This window comes from Amphiprion ocellaris, chromosome 4 (genome assembly GCF_022539595.1).
Source record: "Amphiprion ocellaris isolate individual 3 ecotype Okinawa chromosome 4, ASM2253959v1, whole genome shotgun sequence".
Lineage (NCBI taxonomy): Eukaryota > Metazoa > Chordata > Actinopteri > Pomacentridae > Amphiprion > Amphiprion ocellaris.
Window position 1 is genome coordinate 17,169,910 of NC_072769.1, and position 18,137 is coordinate 17,188,046.

The window sequence follows — 18,137 nt, forward strand, 5'->3', positions numbered from 1 at the left end:
CTAAATTTGATTAAAGAAAATTGCTATCAATAGATGCCTTGGCTGAGCAACGTTTCCTGCATTGAAATGTCCAGTTTGCGAGACATGCAGCGCCGTTCGCTAATGAAGATGTAAAGTATGTGTCATGCGATATGACTGAAAGCAACAGCTATTTAGAGGACCTTGAGGTGACATTGCACAGTCAAATTCCATTTAAAGCAACTGCAGAAAGTGTAACCAGTGCAGGGAAATATTGAAAAGTCCCATCTCCTGCTCCAAGACATTGCATGCTACACTGACTAAATAGCAAAGGGAGGCTAGGGAGGCATGGAAAAAGAGAAAACAAAATCAAAACGTAGCTCATGGAGGCGGAACATTTTTCTGAGAGGCAGTTTCGGGGGTGGTTTAGGTGTGTGTGTGCACCTCAGCGCATGGTAAACGCTAATCACTCCACCAAACCAGCCGGTCTTTAGCTTCTGATAATTCATCTCGCCTTCTGACCTCTCATAAAGTTACTTTGGGACATCCTTCCCCTTTCCTTTGCCCTTCACATTTTTCACTTCCAATTTTTCTCGCAATTTCTGTCTATTAATCTCTTCCTCCTGTGCCACTTGCTCCATCTTTGTTTGTTCAGAGGAGGACAGGAAGTTGTCTTAAGGCTGTAAAATTGGTGTTTGTGTGTCTCTGTCAGCAGATTGAGAGCCACCCACTGGACCCACAGTATCAGAACAAATCAGACTGAGATATGGGCTTGTGCTGTGTGTGTGCGCTCACGCAAACATGCATGCTTGTGTGTGTGTGTGTGTATGTGTGTATTTCTTTTTAAAATGTACTATATCAGTTTGAGCTATAGCTCTGTGGATAATTGGTTTGGTGAAATAGTGCTGAGTGTCTGTGGCTCTGGTGGCCTTCTCTCTCACTTTCACTCCCTCCATCTCTCTCTCTCTCTCTCTCTCTCTCGTGTGTGAGTGTGAACGAGTCTGCAGTGTTTTATAGATAAACCAATATCTGCGCTTCCAGCCTTTACTCTCTATTTCACACAGAGAAGTGCTCCACAAGGAGTTTGCTATAAAGACCTCCTTCTCTTCTCTTCTCTTCTCTTCTCTTCTCTTCTCTTCTCTTCTCTTCTCTTCTCTTCTCTTCTCTTCTCTTCTCTTCTCTTCTCTTCTCTTCTCTTCTCTTCTCTTCTCTTCTCTTCGTTTGATGAACTAATGAAAAGGCATTTTAATTCCTTCGCTGTTAAACACTTGATCCAGCTCTTTATTAGTCTTTCATGGTTATTTATATGTTTTGAGCACATAATGTTGTTTTTTTTTTTTTTAGAGAATAAATTCATTAAAATGTATATTTACAGTTGGCTAAAGACTCATTACTTGGACAAATGCTTTGCTGGCAGATGTTGGTATTACTGTACACTTTAGATGTTAAAATTAAATCCAGTCTCACTGCTGTTGAATCAGCTGCGATAAAGAGAATCTAAGAAATCGACATTTTGGACCCCCATTTTTGTCAATCCCAAGGGGCTGAGTATGCAGCTCACACAGGTCATGGTGTATTTTTCTCAGTATTTTTGTGGGGGAAAGGTGCACGGTGCAGCTGTTCGAGGTGGGATTAAAAGTAATCTGTTATCATCTCCTCCCACTTTGGTAAACAGCAAGTCACCAAAATACAAAACAGGTGCAGGTGAGGGGGAAAAAAATGAACAGAGCCTCCGGAAGATTTAACCAATCACCAGGACAAATCAATGCCTTGTGCCCTGCACCTGCATAAAAATCGAGTCTCTGCCGCTGTAGTGAAGTCATGGCTGGGCGGCTCTTTGGGAGCGATGGCCTGAGCACAGTGGGGGCAGCAACCGGTGTGTCTTTTGACACCATTAATTTAACTCTAATAAACCTTTTTCACAGCAGATGTGTTGGCTTGTCATTACAGGGAAAGCGCAGGTAGAACTTATACCATTTACTAATGACTCCATTCTATTTAAGTGTCACTGAGCCAGCGCGCACAGTACTGACCTCCAGGAACTGGAGCACCTAAATGGAACAGAGCCGTCATTTACGTTATTAAATACACCAGCTTTCCATCAAGTCAAAACGCCAGTCATGTAAGAAAAGTCTGTTACACTCTACAAGACTTGAACCATCTGTAGATGAAGGTAACACTGCCATATGCTGTGTGACACAACGCATCAGAATATTCCTGACCTGCTCTGCTGCCGGTTTTTTGTATTACAAAGCTGCAGCGCAGACAGGCTCGACTCGATAGCTGCACATTTCATCTCATCATCGTCATCATTTCATCCATACATCTGTCATCGGAATTATTTTTGTTATTTCAAGCCAACTTTGTACTCGGTTTGTTTGTACTTTGGGCTTGACACAGACGAGTGATCAGCACTTTCAAAAACCTCCCCACTTGTTGTGGTTTCCGTTTTAATCTCAAATCATTGCATCATGGTGGTTTCGTATGCTACTTAAATGGGAACTCCATCAGTTTTGCACATCAAAGTGTGTTTACAGGTCTACATGAGTGCAACTGCATAAGTGTAAAAATAGTTAAAAAAAAAAAAAAAAAATAGAAAGCCTTTTGTGGTTCCAGAGTGAGCTGTGCCAAATTTGATAAATTGCCTGAAGCTTTGACAGCTGACGACTACAAATTTGAAAGTGAAACTCTGACAGACTGGACTTGGAAATAGAAGTGAGGTCACCCTGCCTGTGTAGCCTCATCACTGCTTGAGGTTAGTGGCTCAAGGCCACATTAGACATTATTGGCTAAACACAAACACATCTCTAACTAAACTGCCTGCAGCCACGCTGTACTATGAGAAATAGACGACAGAAATTGACAAGCAAGAACAAAGTGTGGAATGAAAAAACAAAAAATATCTGGCTGTGGTTTTAATACTGTATTTTAACTGTCCATCACAAGTCTGACTGTCGTTTTCAATGAACCAGTGCCATTATGATGCTTTTTTTGTGTTTTTTGCACTTGTGTCTGAGCAATCAGGGCCTGTTTTCATGACTTTGCTCGGTCAAACAGTTTGCTTCTTTGCACTTTCGGCTTAAACTGAAGATATGAAAGACATCCTTCTTTCTTTCACTGAATGTGTGTATGTGTAGGTGCTGCCTCGCCAGACGTGTGGCTTGTTTACTCACACCATCTACTATAAGGAATACCCCGGCGGACCTAAGGAACTGGACAAAAGCATCCGTGGGGGAGAGCTGTTTCTCACTGTGCTGCTCAATCCAGTGAGTCAGAGAAAGCACACACACACACACACACACACACACACACACACACACATGGTCAAACAATCAAACACACCCTTGCACATGCAAACAGATACAGAGAGTGAGAAACAGGGAGGACTGTTATACTTGATTTTTTTTTGCACCATAAAGAGACACCAACAGGGTTTTCCACCCTCACTCCTCTAAAGGTAACTTCCTCTCTGTCTGCTTCGTTCTTTTTTATTTTTGCTGTGTGTGTCTGTCTGTCTCTTTTCCTGTCAGGGGCTGCTTCTCACTGTGGAGCTGTGTTCATCTCACCACTTTAAATTAGGTCTCACCACAGGGGGGTTGCTGTCACACACACACACACACGCACACGGACACACACACACACACACACACACACACACACACACACACACACACACACACACGCACACGCACGCACACGCGCTGACACACACATCCTCCCCCTCTCACTTACTCCTGCTGTGTATGTCAGCTCAACTCGATTCTGCTTTGAATTAAGGAACAGAATTAGGTTTAGGTGGCAGTTAAAATGCTCATCCACGAGAACATGCTCGCAAGGGCGTGCACGCACACAGTTAAAGATAGACGTATCATTTCACAGGAGCTGTCCCCAAACAATCTCTTTCTCTCTCTCTCTGCCTCCAACCACACACATGCACGTGCACGTGCACATGCACATGCACAAAGAGCTGCTCGCAGACCAGCAGTAGGCCGTATTGAAGTGTCAGGTAGGGGAGTGCTGAACTAGAGGAGCTGTCAGGACTCACCGAACATCACAGCGTCAAGTGCAGCTTTGTACAGCAACCCAATCTGGCTCTTTTCTTCTGTCTCTGCACCACTTTGTCTCTTCTTTTTGTTTTTCATTTTCATTTCTGTTCCGTTTCATATTTTCTCTTTTGTTTGTTTCTCTCTTTCTCTGTGTCTTTCTTTTGTCTTCCATTCCGTTTTATTTATTTATTAGATCTTTTTTTTCCTTCTTTTGTTCTGTCTGTCTTCCGTGTCTCAGAATGTCAGTGCATCGCTGTTTCTCTTTTTGAGCAGCAAGGTCTCGCATTTCTTTTTTTTGAAGCATAATAATACATGACATTTGCATGGAAGCACTGTGCTTGTTGTTTCATTCTCAATTCGCACTTGATGTAACAAAATAGGAATTAGTTCACATTCAGTTCTGTAGAACTTCTATAATTGCTCTGTATCAGGTAAATCCTTCCTGGAGTTAGAAGTCTCCAGTGCACATGAAGTGTTTTACATTTCCCTTCAGCAGCAACAATGCTTTTCTAATAATAGACAAAGAACTAGGTGGTTGGGATGGAGCAAAAACTAGAGGGAGTGCAATTTACCTTTTTCTGTCTAACCAGCACAGTGATTAGAGACACCGCTTGTCATGTGTTGCTACAGTAAGGGATACAAATTGCATGAATAAAATGAGTCAGTGAGAAAAGTGTATCACCAGTTTCTATGAAATCCTTACCCTCAGTCATTTTCAACACGCTCCACTGAATGAATAATAAGGTGTAGCTTAATAACTATGAGGCCTTTAGCACAACTCTGGTGCGGTTGGCACAAACAGTACAAGTCAACATGACTGAAGCTATGATGGTTTTCTGAAATAACTTAATACCAAAGTAACATTCGAGGAAGATCAGTAGTGCAATACATACCATTACTACTGCTAATAGTAGTAATGATAATAAGAACTTATTTTTTAAAAACACCTGTCAAAGATGCAACCTAGAGTTTTAGACTATTTCAGAGACACGCTTTTAAACAAAGAAGCATTAAAAGAGAAAAATATAACATCATCACCTTCAACTCAATTGAAGACCGTATAATATTATAGAGAATCCAGCTCAGTGGGTAGAGTGGCCGTCTTGTAACCGGAGGGTTACCGGTTCGATCCTGGCCTGGAGAGTTCATGTCCAGGTGTCCCTGAGCAAGACACCGAACCCCTAACTGCTCCAGATGGGTCGTGGTTAGCGCCTTGCATGGCAGCTTCCGCCATCAGTGTGTGAATATGTGTGTAAATGGGTGAATGTAATGTATGATGTAAAGCACTTTGGGTATCGTTTCAGGTATAGTAAAGCGCTATATAAACACAGACCATTTACCATTTTTACCAATCCTCTTGAGCAAGCACTTGCCAACCCTGACAATAATACAATAAAACGATTGCCAATGAAATGGATAAAACTGCTCCAAAGTAAAGCGATCTTTTTTTAATTCCCTTTTTTAAAAAAGAATACCAAGGGAGATTGGTGTTCTTAGATGAACAGGGGACATGTTCTACAGCTTTGGCCATTAAAACAGAAAGCAGCCTCAGTGGTCTTCTTGTGACAAAGCTTAGGAACGTTTTAAAGGAAGGGAAATTAAAATCTGAGAGGACTAACTGAAACATATAATGAAAGCATCTACTTATATGGGAAAAAGTTAGGTTGTGTATGGCTTTACAGACAAGTAAACTGATTTTAAAATCTATTCAAAGATACAGGTCGCCAGTGCAGTGATGCTAGTAGAAGGATGGGATAGAATAACAGAAGTAAAAACTTCCTTGACTGCCTTATGAAAAGGAAGTGACAAGTTTCCATTTGCATTTTTTTATTAGAGAGTTATTACTAGAACGGATTCCTGAATTTTTGTTCACTTGGTAGCATAGAATCTACAATAATAACTAATATGGCCATTTTGATCAGTTATTTTGATCCATGTTAACCAATCCTGTGTTTATACCATTTCTATTCACAAATATAATTGTCTTTGGTTCCTAAAATTGATTAAAAGTATTGAAATTATAGATTCTCCAGTGTTTGCTGGACAGAGCGAAAGCTCCAGTTTCATGTAGTAAACATCCTGTATTCCTCATATTCCCCATGTTTCTCAGAGTATAAATGTTATATTTTCTGCTTTCCCCTGACATCCCTAAAAGGTTGAAAGGCATTTACAACATTGTAGGGATGTTGTCTAACCCTACGTTACATTTGTGTTCGGGGGAAGTATAAACACAACCAAGGAAGTACCATTTGAGAATAAAAACCATTAGCACAAAACATTTATATAATATATGAAGTCGGAATATTTTACAACTGGTGAGCCAAACCTACTGATGGGACTTACATTGAAAGGTTAATGAATTTAGGAAGCCCAATGCAGCACAATAATAATGATGCAGCAACCCTTGTCTCACACAATTCAGCAAAAGACACATAATACAGCACTGTGATTGTTCTAATGGTGACTTTGGTAATGACGACAGCAACCTGACATGCAGCTATTATAATGTAAATTATGTTAATGCTCTTCATAAATGTATTATTGCAATAGCATTATGCAGCAATAGTGACAATAATATAATGTGTAAAGTAAAGAAAGCTCTGAAGAATATTAGGAAACATTAGGGTAAAAATAAATAATGTCGTCTCAACATGAGCTCGACAAACCAAAAGGGAGCCATGCGCTCACTTGCTTTTCCTCTCTCTGGCTGTCTCATTGACACTCACACACACACTTCACACACACTTGTATATACAAGGGCTTGAAATTCTTCTTGAAAGCCAGAAACACACAGACGCTAATTACATTCTTTTTCCCCTCTGTTTCCGCTATCTTTTGTCCTTCTCTCTCTTTCTCCCTTCCTTAATCAGTGTAATAAGAGATGAGGCTCCCCTCTTTTTGTGCCACTGAATGAAGAGACCTATTAAACATAAAAGCAATTTTAGCACTAAATGAGAGCCATTTGCCATGACTTGCGTCCACACATGCACATACACACACACACACACATGATGATTTATTCTCACTTCTCACTGCTATGTTTCCATTTGCAGACGCAAAAGCTTAATTAGTGTATGCACTTTGTGCGTGTAATCAATAGTGTTCTGTAGCTCGCTGCTTTAGTCCCCCAGGGGGTTGCTATTGTTTGATGATCTCCATGTTGGTAACATTGCCACTTCCTGCTCAATGACTTCAAATCACATTTGGCCTTTAGCAGCAGTTTACCACTGACAACAACCAATATTCTGCATGTGTGTGCGCACGTGGACATACCATGTATGTTTATGTGCACGTGTGTGTGCACGTGCTTCTGTGTGGGTTTGGATAGTTTTGCATCGGTCCATCCTGCATCAACAATCACTAAGCTCACATACAGTACACAGTGCACCCGACAATTGATTGGACTTTGCAAACAGCCAATAGGGCACAAGTCATTCCCCAATAAATGGCCAGAGAGATGGTGAGAGAGAAGGGAGAGAGAGAGAGGGAGAGGAGAGGAGTGGAGTGGGGGAGCGGGGTGAGAAGGTGGCAGACAGATTGAGATTTAATTTTCAGGTCACGGCATCTTCTGTCACTTGAGAATCCAGACACATACAGAGAGGAAGTGATGCACATATAGGCCCTCACGCACACAAACACTCTGCAATGCATATGTTTGTGCGCCCCAAGCATCCAAGTATCTGCGTATGTGTGTGTATGGGTTTTGTATAAATGTGTGTCTCGCTGGCATAAGCAGAGCTATAGACATATATCAGGGCTGACATTTAGCGCTTAGCTCTGCCACTAAGCTTATTAGCCAAACACCAAATATCAGCAGAATCTCCCTCCTTCCCAGCCTTCTGTTTCACCCACTTTCTCACCCGCACATCTCTCACCAGTCGTCTCCTGTCTGGGGCACCTTCCTATCTTTCTCCATCTTTTCTGTCTTTGTCTTTTTAAAAAAAAAATTCAACCTGTGCATGTTGACTCTTCTGGCACATGTGAATCTTTCCACACTTTTTTTTGGTCTCATTTCCACTCTTTCCTTCTGGTTCTCTGGAGTCGTGCTGATTGCAACTGAAGGCTTTGGCAGCTCATCAACACATACCCCCCCCCCCCAAAAAAACAAAAACAAACACTGACACACACACACACACACACACACACACACACACACACACACACACACACACACACACACACACACACACACACACACACACACACACACACACACAATAAGCCACAATCCAAACAGGAGAAGAAATTACAAAGTGAGAGAAGAGCACTGAAAGATGGCAGAATGGAAAGGGCCAGTTAGATGTTGACTGGATCAGGCAGAATAAATTGAATCGAAATCATTTGCTGTATTGTCGTTCAATTTTCAATTATCCGCTGATGAGACGGAGACAGTGAGATGGACTGTGAGGGGGAAGAGAGAGATGCCAATGACGGAGAAAGAGAAAGACTTTGTGGGTGTGAGTGTGTGTTGGGGAGGGTAGACTTCTTTTTAGTAGCAATAACAGTTCAATCAGGGACGAATGTATGTGGAACTAAGTGGTCTGTAATGGGAAACAGGCGACTGCAGCTACACATTGAAGGAGAGCAAGAGCGGCAGGGAAGGACAGGGAGCGGTGGTGGTGGTGATGGTGGGAGGGGTGGGCAAGAGGCAGTAAGATACATGGAGTACTGTGCAAAAGTTCTGCAGCATGACAGCAGCGCTAGAGATGACACACAGCCATGAAGAAATATCTTCAGCAATCTTAACATCTGGGAACACATGAAGAAACAGAAGGAAAGTTAAATCCACAGAAGAACTGGGGCAAGCTCTCCAAGATGCTCGTAACAACCTCTTGGATCTTGGGAGATCTTGGGTTTTTAAGTACTTTGACAAACTGAACTCAGTTGTAAACCCAAAGGAATGTTAGTGCTGTTATTAAAACAAAGAGTGGTCATGGGTCAGCTGTCTGAACTTGGTTTTATGTTGATCGATATATAAACTCAATTCATGGCATTTTTTGCTGTGTGTGTCTGTCTGTCTCCCAAACATTTGCATCTAACTGTATTTTCATTAAGGCTGCACAGTGGCTTGGTGGTTAGCACTTGTACCTTGCAGCTAGAAGATCCCTGGTTCTCGTCCCGGCCTTCCTGCGTGATCTTTCTGCATGGAGTTTGCATGTTCTCCCTGTGCATGCGTGGGTTTTCGCTGGGTACTCCGGCTTCCTCCCACAGTCCAAAAACATACTGAGGATAATTGGTAATTCTGAATTATCCATAGATGTGATTATTTGTTTCTATGTAGCCCTGTGATAGACAGGTGACCTGTCCAGGTGTCCTCTGCCTCCACCCCAAGTCAGATAGACTCCAGCTCCCCCGCGACTCTAATGAGGATTAAGCAGTGTGCAGATAATGGATGGATGTATTTTCATTACATGGACAAGCTCCACAATGCATTTATGATCTTTTAATTCCATACGCTTCTCGTTGGTCACTTAGATCTTCTGAACAATTAAACTTAACAAGGAGTCATTTGAAGGTGATTCTGGAACATTTTTCCTCTCATTTTTAATTTCCAGCTGTGAGTAGCTCCTCTATTTCTCTATGTGTAATGCATTGTGGTACAATATTGTTCATCAACAGCACGCTCGAGAAATCTCATACCATAATTAATTACCATACATGTTGTTGGTGTTAGTAGAAAGTGCTATTTTTTTAGTTCTTTAGTTTTTATCCAGTTTTAATACTTAGTTTTAATTTTTTTTCAGCTCACCACCCACTATTATTAGAGCAGCTCATAAGTTTCCTTAGTGCGCTGCAATGCATTGGCAGAAAAACAAATTTTTGTAAGTAGAACCTGTTTAGAATAAGTGTGCAATATGGAAGCTCCAGTTTACTGTGGATGCTTTTAAACAGATCTCCTCAGACAGACAGACAGACAGACAGACAGACAGATAGATAGTAAAGGTGGAAAAATCTGGCCTCAACTAAAGACCAGTAAAACAAGTAATTTCTTCAAAAATGCAATCATGTTAGAAGGGATTTAAAAATGTCACAAACTCAAATACATGACGGGTGCTCTCCTAATCTTCTAAGACGCGGCATCTGTGTTTGTGTGAGTGCGCTTGTGTGTTCATGTTTGCATGGATTTTGAAGAACATCAACGTTGGACTGACATGATTCATCAGAGCATCTAGGTCAGCATGAGGAGAGAAAGAAACCCCACAACAACATAAAGTGACTTTTTGGAGTAGATGAGAGTGAGAACAAGACATTAAACAGATGAGAGAAGGTGAAGGAAGTGAAGCTGCACAGGAGCAATGAGAGGAAAAGACAAGGGACAGAGATTAAAGAAGGGAGACTGCATGGTTCAGTTTGTTTCTCCCATTTTTACACTTCTTCTCACTGTCCAAGTACGACTTGAGCCCAGTTTTGGTGTTAAATTATTAGAGCGGTATTCTTTATTAAAGGCACATATGGGACTCAAAGCAATCCAATATTCAAGAAATGGGACATGGCACTAGATGCTAAAAAAAGGTTTCTATGGTTCAGTTAATTGAATTCTTAACCACAATGAGTCCTTCCACCAGAAGGGTTTAGAGTTAGCACGGTGTCGAGAGATTAACATTCTCTCAAGTGACTTTTTTGTTTTTTTGTTTTTCAATTCAGACTCACCTGCCAAGGTTACTCACTTTGTCTTTTCCTTTGTTACTCACGTCTCTGTAGTGTTTTTTTCCTGCTTTTTCTGCAGCTCTCCAATTACAAACACAAATCATCTTCCCTCTCCCTCTTTGTTTAATTTGGCAGCCGGTGCTTAAGCTCCATAATGAATGTTTCCATGTTCAGTAACACTCAGATTCTCTCTCTCACTTCTCGCTCTTTGTCTTTCATGCACAGACACCTGCACATACACCACACACACACACACACACACACACACATACAGTACATAGCCATCCCCTCACAGCCGGAGTCAGACATCATACACTATTGAGTGGTTTGAGGGGAACATAAATCAGCTTTTGATCACCCTGTCGGCTTTCAAAAAAGCACAAAACTACACAAAAATGTTTCTTATTTACTCAGGTCAGATTTGCCTGCATTCCCTATATGTGAATGCAATATAATATTTGCATCTTATACACCCCATCTCAAAAAGACCTTAAATGTACTGTAGGAAATGGTTAGATTTAATTTTACACTTTTCCAGGAGTAGTACTTCAGGATCTCCATTCATGCTGCGATGAGGGAGATTTATTTTGTTTTTTGACATTACAATTGCCTGGAAAAGGAGGGGCAAACAAACACTTTTTACTGGCATGTGTTTTTGTTTCTGGTGTTTGGCGGTGCCTTGACAGTGGTTCCACATTGTTGCTCTAACATCAGCTAGATTGATATGAGGCAGGCGAGCCCGGATGGTGCGCCGCTGGTTTGCTTGGAGTGAGCACAAGATAAGACGGCAGTGGCAGATGCACACAATTGGCATACACAAGTGCAGAAATGCATAAACATTTACACTGACATGCACAGACACACACACACACACAGACACAGAGAGAGAAAAAAACGACTCTGACATGCATACCTTTGCCTCGCTACCTCTGTTGCATTCTCTGTCAAAAAGACACAAAAAGAACCACACCACACACACATCTGTTCAGCTTTCTCCCTCCCACGGTGTCTCTCACACACCGACACTCTCCTCCCATCAGTATTCGGAGGCGATCAGTATTCCGAACAGCTTTCCAGGTCAGCCGGACGCTGATCCATCAAACCCTGACACTGTGTCGCTCTGTATCTACAGCAACCTTCGCCGCTAAAGAGGAGCACCGACAGTCCTCTGTCACCAGGAAATTCACCGTGTATGCTTCGATGAGCCTTTGTGTGTTTGCACGTGTACTTGCATTACTCTTGTTGTGCAGACAGAAAACTATTTACACAGGCACATTGTGCGGACCTGCTTTCTTTTTGGTGACAAAACACATAAATCATAACATTTTAGTATTAAGACTCAGAGACTCGAAAAATCTGAGTAAAGATTAGGTCTGGGCATGAGGTAAGCCAAGGTTTTGTCCTCCAAAGTGATGGAAACATGGCTGCATGTGCACCGACATAGTAACACACAGTCACCCATGCACGTACAGACACACATGCTCACATTCAACAAATAATTCATATCTTAATGGCTGATGTTACCGTTTCATCCAGACACATTCCCAAGCTTCCTGCAATCACAAAAGAAGCGTGTGTGTGTGTGTGTGCGTGTGTGTGTGTGTGCGTGCGTGTGTGTGTGTGCATTTGTCTGCAGCAGCTATCTTAGCTTGTCTCTTTGATCAGCCTATAAAAGCACTGAGGCGTGGACAGATAGCCTAGACCAACACACTATCGCTCCTTTGCTCCCTCCGAGTCTCTCCTTCCTCCTCACACACATTAGCCGTCATGAACACACTCTGATACACTTTGAAATCCTCTCCCGTGTGAAGCTGCATCTCTCCCATCACCCGGTGGCTATGAGGACCATTGTGCTGCCTCCTCAGCTTTATCTATCCGGACTAGTGAATACATCGGTTTCGGTTTATCTGTTTGCCTCTTTGTGCTTGAAACTGTTTTGCGCTAAAAGTTAATGTATAATCTTACTTCACAGAAGTGACTGTGTGTCACTTTGCGAAGTGATAGCAAATATTGATATTCACTGGACAGCTGGTGACTTTGAAAACCATCGTACACGAATAATCTGTTTGCTTTTCATTGAAGCCACATCAACAAACATGGGAACTTGGGAAATGGGATTTTGACTTTATCACAATTTTACAAAATACAATAAATATGTATTTCTCTCTCCCTGTTTGCTTCCCTCTTTCCCTCTCTGTGGCCTTCTCTGTTTCTTCATTCCAGATAAGTATATTCATGACTCACCTGTCTAATTACGGCAACGATCGACTGGGTCTTTACACATTTGTTCACCTGGCCTCCTTCCTTCGCTCGTGGACAAACCTGAAACTCCACACACTCCCGCCCCTCCAGCTCGCGCACAAATACTTTCAGCTTTTTCCTGAACAAAGGAACCCACTCTGGCAGGTGTGTTTGCAAGTATTTGCCCACATGTATGGGCTTGTGTGTGTGTTTCTGCACGTTTATAAATTGAACATGATATTTTTATTATGTAGATTCAAAATTACTCAGGGGGAAATTAGAAAAGCAAGGCACTAAAATATTCTGCTGTACAAACGATCCAAAATTGGAATGGTGGCGTGATTAAATTTATCAACTTTGTATCAAAAACAAAGACAACTAGGCGAGATTGGACAGTTTTGTAGTGTTGACCTTTATTAATTTTGTTGTCGAAAGGTTTGCTTGTGAATTTTTTTTCTGCTCTTTCTCTACTCCTTTAAAGTAGTTGCTCGAGGATGTATATTCAGCGTATATGACTTCATGGTGCCTTGTAAGCTAATACGGGTTGGGAATACTATTCATGAGGCAAAAAGAAAAACTTAATTCATTCACTTTATGTAGTAAATCCTCCCTGATGTGGATTTAAGGGCATGTTTGCTTTTCTACGTATAATACGTACATGGCTACTTTAACCTCTAATCCTTTTTTTCTGTACGTCTGTAGAACCCATGTGATGACAAACGACATAAAGACATCTGGTCTAAAGAGAAAACCTGCGACAGGTTGCCCAAGTTCATGGTCGTAGGGCCACAAAAAACAGGTAAGGTACACATGAGCACACATTCAGACATGCACATGCAACAAAGAGTCTCCTTCTGTGTGCCCAGGTGTCTAGATCCTCCACATCAGAGCCTATTCATTTAATCCCCCTTGCTCCTTTGGTCCTGTCAGAGGGAGACAAAGGAGGAGGCTCTTACCTCCTTTCTTCCACCCACATGCTATCTGCTTTAGATGCATAGGGATATAGTACAGAGCTACCACCCTCTCCTTCTATCTTTTCTGTCTCTGTCAGAAAGAAGAAAGATGAGCTTATTAAAAAAATGTGTATACATTACTGGAGTCTCTCGTTTTGCCTCTTTGCAATTTCCAAAATTGTAATTGATGTCGTTTGGGATGAGAGGTGAGGAGGTCCCGTACAGCTGCTAATTAACCAGGTGATAATCCTCTGAATGGGAGCAGAAGTCATTAGAGCAACACTAGCAACCCAACAGCAATTACAGTACTATAAATTCAGATTTTATTAGAGGGTATGTGAGAAATGCTGGAGCAAATAGGGAACAAGGTTATAGAGGAAATGTAACAGGATGTGTGGGAGAACCGGTTGGAAAGAAACACTGTTGAGGGTGAGATGGAGGGCATGACCAGAGCCCCAGTGCTGATTGGTGTCAAATGGTTTTGACTCATTTGATGGGGATACCTATGATCAGCACACACACACACACACACATACACACATTCACGTAGTGAATTCTCAGCAAGATATAAATCTTGCGGATGGAAAAATCATCCAGTATGGATCAGTGGATGACAGCCCTCACACACACTGAAACGCACACAGCGATGCACACTTTCATACACAGCCTACTCTCTGCAGAGCTGAATTAACGAGCCAGTTATGAATTATGCCCTTTCTTCCAGGAACAACAGCACTTTATCTCTTCCTGCTCATGCATCCCTCCATCTCCAGTAACTTCCCCAGTCCGAAGACTTATGAGGAGGTCCAGTTCTTCAACACCAACAACTACCACAAAGGAATTGACTGGTGAGAACACACACAAACATGCGCTTAGCTCTGTCTTTCATTCTTTGTCTTTGCCTTTGATTAGTCTGCGCTTAAGGTGAAATGAAAGATTGCAAACAACCCCTTTTTCATTTCGTGAGGCTGTTACAGGCTGTCATGTGTCTTGCAGACTTCAGTGGTACATTAAGCAGTTCAAAAGAGTTCAACGGCGTCTTCAAAATGATCTTTTAAGCCTGTAAACATAAGCCAACAGACATATGGTTGTCTAAATTGACCCATAAATGGGTTGCTTAACTGACAAAGACACAGCTGGTGTATTCTCCAAAGTCATCCATAAAGACTTGACTCTGAATTCTTCATTAAACACTGTTTAAATTATATCATCAAGCTTATTTTAGGATCACTGTCTAAGGCACAGATAAAGACTGTAACTTTCTGACTTTAGCAGTTGTATCTGACTTTGAAAAAGCGTGTATAGATGCTGTGTAGGCTTCGGGTGACTGAGTTTACAGTAATGATGGATGCTTGTGCATGAGGCGTACATCTCGAGTGTGTGCATGTGTGCTTATATTCCTTCTCAATTTGCCTCAGGTATATGGAGTTTTTCCCCGTGCCCTCCAATGTTAGCACGGACTTCCTGTTTGAGAAGAGCGCAAACTATTTCCCCTCAGAGGAGTCCCCACGGCGAGCTGCTGCCCTGCTGCCCAAGGCCAAGATCATCACCCTGCTCATCAACCCCTCTGACAGGGCCTACAGCTGGTATCAGGTAAGTACCGTGCACAAACACACAGTGAATACATTACATACCTGTGACAGCACATGTATTATTTTTAATTCTTCAGAGCTGCCTGCTTCATCATAAGGCGTGCTCCATCTCAGTATTGCTTTAAATTGAGTTCTTTATCTAAGTTTGTGATTGGAGTCACTTGTGCAGCATGCAGAGTTAATGAGGCTGATTATCTATTTATTTATCTATAAATCTCACTGTAGGAAGATCCTGAAATCTTACACTTAAGTCTGCTCGATTATTGGGATTTAAATGTCAACAACATGTAAGCTTAAATGTTATGTAATTATCCACAATAAACATTTTCTCTCATGCAAGGATGTGAATGCATGACTCAATGTGTAAGACAATGAATGAGACCCATGGCCCAGAGTGAGGGCTTTGAAATTCTAATTTGGTACTTGTGAACCCTCTCCAGCATCAAAGAGCTCATGAGGACCATGCAGCCCTGCGGTTCACCTTTTATGATGTCATCAGTGCGAGACAGGGAGCACCGGCTGAGCTTCGCTCCCTGCAGAGTCGCTGTCTCATCCCCGGGCTGTACGCTACACACCTAGAGAGGTGGCTCACATACTACCCCGCTAACCAGGTACGCACAGTCACAGATACACAACTCAACTTTATTGTCCTGGTGTGTATATTAATACACAGTATTTACACAAGCATTCAAATTTTGCAGTCATTTAGATATGTCCTTATATTTGAAAGAAAAACAATTTTTCAATAAAGATGACATTAAATTAACCAGAAGTACAGTCTAGACATTGTTAATGTGGTAAATGACTATTCTAGCTGGAAACAGCTGATTTTTAATAGAATATCTACATAGTGGTACAGAGGAACATTTCCAGCAACCATCACTCCTGTGTTCTAATGCTACATTGTGTTAGTTAATGGTGTTGAAAGACTAATTGATGATTAGAAAACCCTTGTGCAATTATGTTAGCACATGAATAAAAGTGTGAGTTTTCATGGAAAACATGAAATTGTGTGGGTGACCCCAAACGTTTGAACAGTAGTGTACATACACACTCATTGTACACCTGCACAGTCCAAAGCACATCCAGTATAACTTTTCTGTCATAAACTACTTGAATAAATCCCATGCTGTTAAATTAAAGTATGCTTTCTTGCACTGAGGTCGTAGTCAGTGGGTGTGCTGTGCAGGACTGCATTATATTCAGAGGTGCTTCTAATAATCTGCCCCACTTATGTACAGTACTGAGTAGACGCATTAGGTGCTAAAAGTAAATTAAGAATGCTTTCAAAAATCACAACACCAGTAGTTTTTACTTCGGCAGTAAACTTCACACAGAGTGCAGTAAACAGTAAAACCGAATCAATATTTTGTGCGATCGCACTTTACCTTTAAAACAGCACTAATTCTCCATGGTACACTCGCACACAGTTTTTAAACTACTTGACAGGCAGGTTGCTCCACGCATCTGGTTGAACTTGTCACGCTTCGTCTGTGGATTTAGGCTTTCTCGTTGTCTTCTGTCTCTTCCTGCAATCCCAAACCAGCTCTGTGATTTTGAGATTAGGGCTCTGTGGGAGCCAAACCATCTGTTGCAGAACTCTTTGATTGGTGTTGGAGAGGATTGTTGAAAAGGGTTCTGTATGACTGTGACTGTATGTTTGGAGTAGCTGTCACGGTGTAGATTAAATTTCTGGACTTAATGGTGTTTAGTGGTGGTTAAAAATCTAATGTGCCTTAAAAAAATGTGTAAATGTAAGGAAAAACCATTGGAAACACCTCCTAATATAACGCAATCCAGCACAGCATTGCTTTTAAATATGATCTTTGTGATGAACATATAATTGAACTCTCATATTTCCACCATTTTTTTTCAAAAATTGAATGCTTTAAGCTTCATAGAGGTATATATTACACCAGGCCTGTGGCATTGAATTGCATTAGGCTGCGCAGATATTCACTTTAAAGAGGCCACGGAGTGTATTTTGCATCCATACAGTCACACTTTGCAGATTGCCTGTAGAAATCTGTTTACTGTTTATTCACAATAAGAAGGAAAAAGATTAAAGTGATGTATTAAATCTGCTGTCAGTTTTCCAACTTTTGTTGTCACTAAAGCGGATCATGTTGCACTGAAGTTCACAGCTGTCCCTGTGCTTTGCCGCTACCCTGCACTAGTTATTTAGCTTATAGTACCTATTGTCACAGTATGAATGTACCTGTGTGCAGGTGATGATCATAGATGGCCACCAGCTGAGATCTGACCCAGCAGCAGTGATGGATGAGGTGCAGAAGTTCCTGGGAGTCACTCCTCACTTCAACTACTCCCAGGCCCTTACGTAAGTCTCACATTGTATGTCAGTGTGACTCTGTCTCTTTCTTTCTCGCTCTCTCTCTGTGTTTTTGTTCTCTGTTGTCCTGGGATAAGGGCACCTTTCACTTTGACATGCATGATGGTAGAAGTAATAGTACAGATGAAACCTGTAACAAGACCTCAGTGCCAAAACTGTGTAAAGTCTGACATCTACTGGTGAACTGCGAGGTACTGAACTGGACATCTACTGTTTTCAAGTCTGTTACCAAGTGTGACAGTGATATCACATCATGGCTATAAGTTATGATTCTTTATTTATTTGCTTATTTATGTATTTTCAGATTTTCAGAACGAAAGAAAAGGAAAGAGAAATTATACTTGTGTGC

General features: G+C 41.6%; 1 protein-coding gene across 2 annotated transcripts in view; it reads left to right on the forward strand.

Moving 5' to 3' along the window:
* The window catches only part of ndst3 (N-deacetylase/N-sulfotransferase (heparan glucosaminyl) 3), a 44,824-nt gene that overhangs the window by 18,701 nt on the left and 7,986 nt on the right, over positions 1 to 18,137 (forward strand). For both annotated transcript variants that reach the window (XM_023270274.3, XM_023270273.3), the window contains exons 6-12: positions 3,096 to 3,224; positions 12,876 to 13,058; positions 13,596 to 13,692; positions 14,571 to 14,694; positions 15,265 to 15,439; positions 15,879 to 16,049; positions 17,667 to 17,776. In XM_023270274.3, coding sequence (XP_023126042.1) covers positions 3,096 to 3,224; positions 12,876 to 13,058; positions 13,596 to 13,692; positions 14,571 to 14,694; positions 15,265 to 15,439; positions 15,879 to 16,049; positions 17,667 to 17,776 — 989 coding nt within the window. The remainder of the gene's footprint in view (positions 1 to 3,095; positions 3,225 to 12,875; positions 13,059 to 13,595; positions 13,693 to 14,570; positions 14,695 to 15,264; positions 15,440 to 15,878; positions 16,050 to 17,666; positions 17,777 to 18,137) is intronic.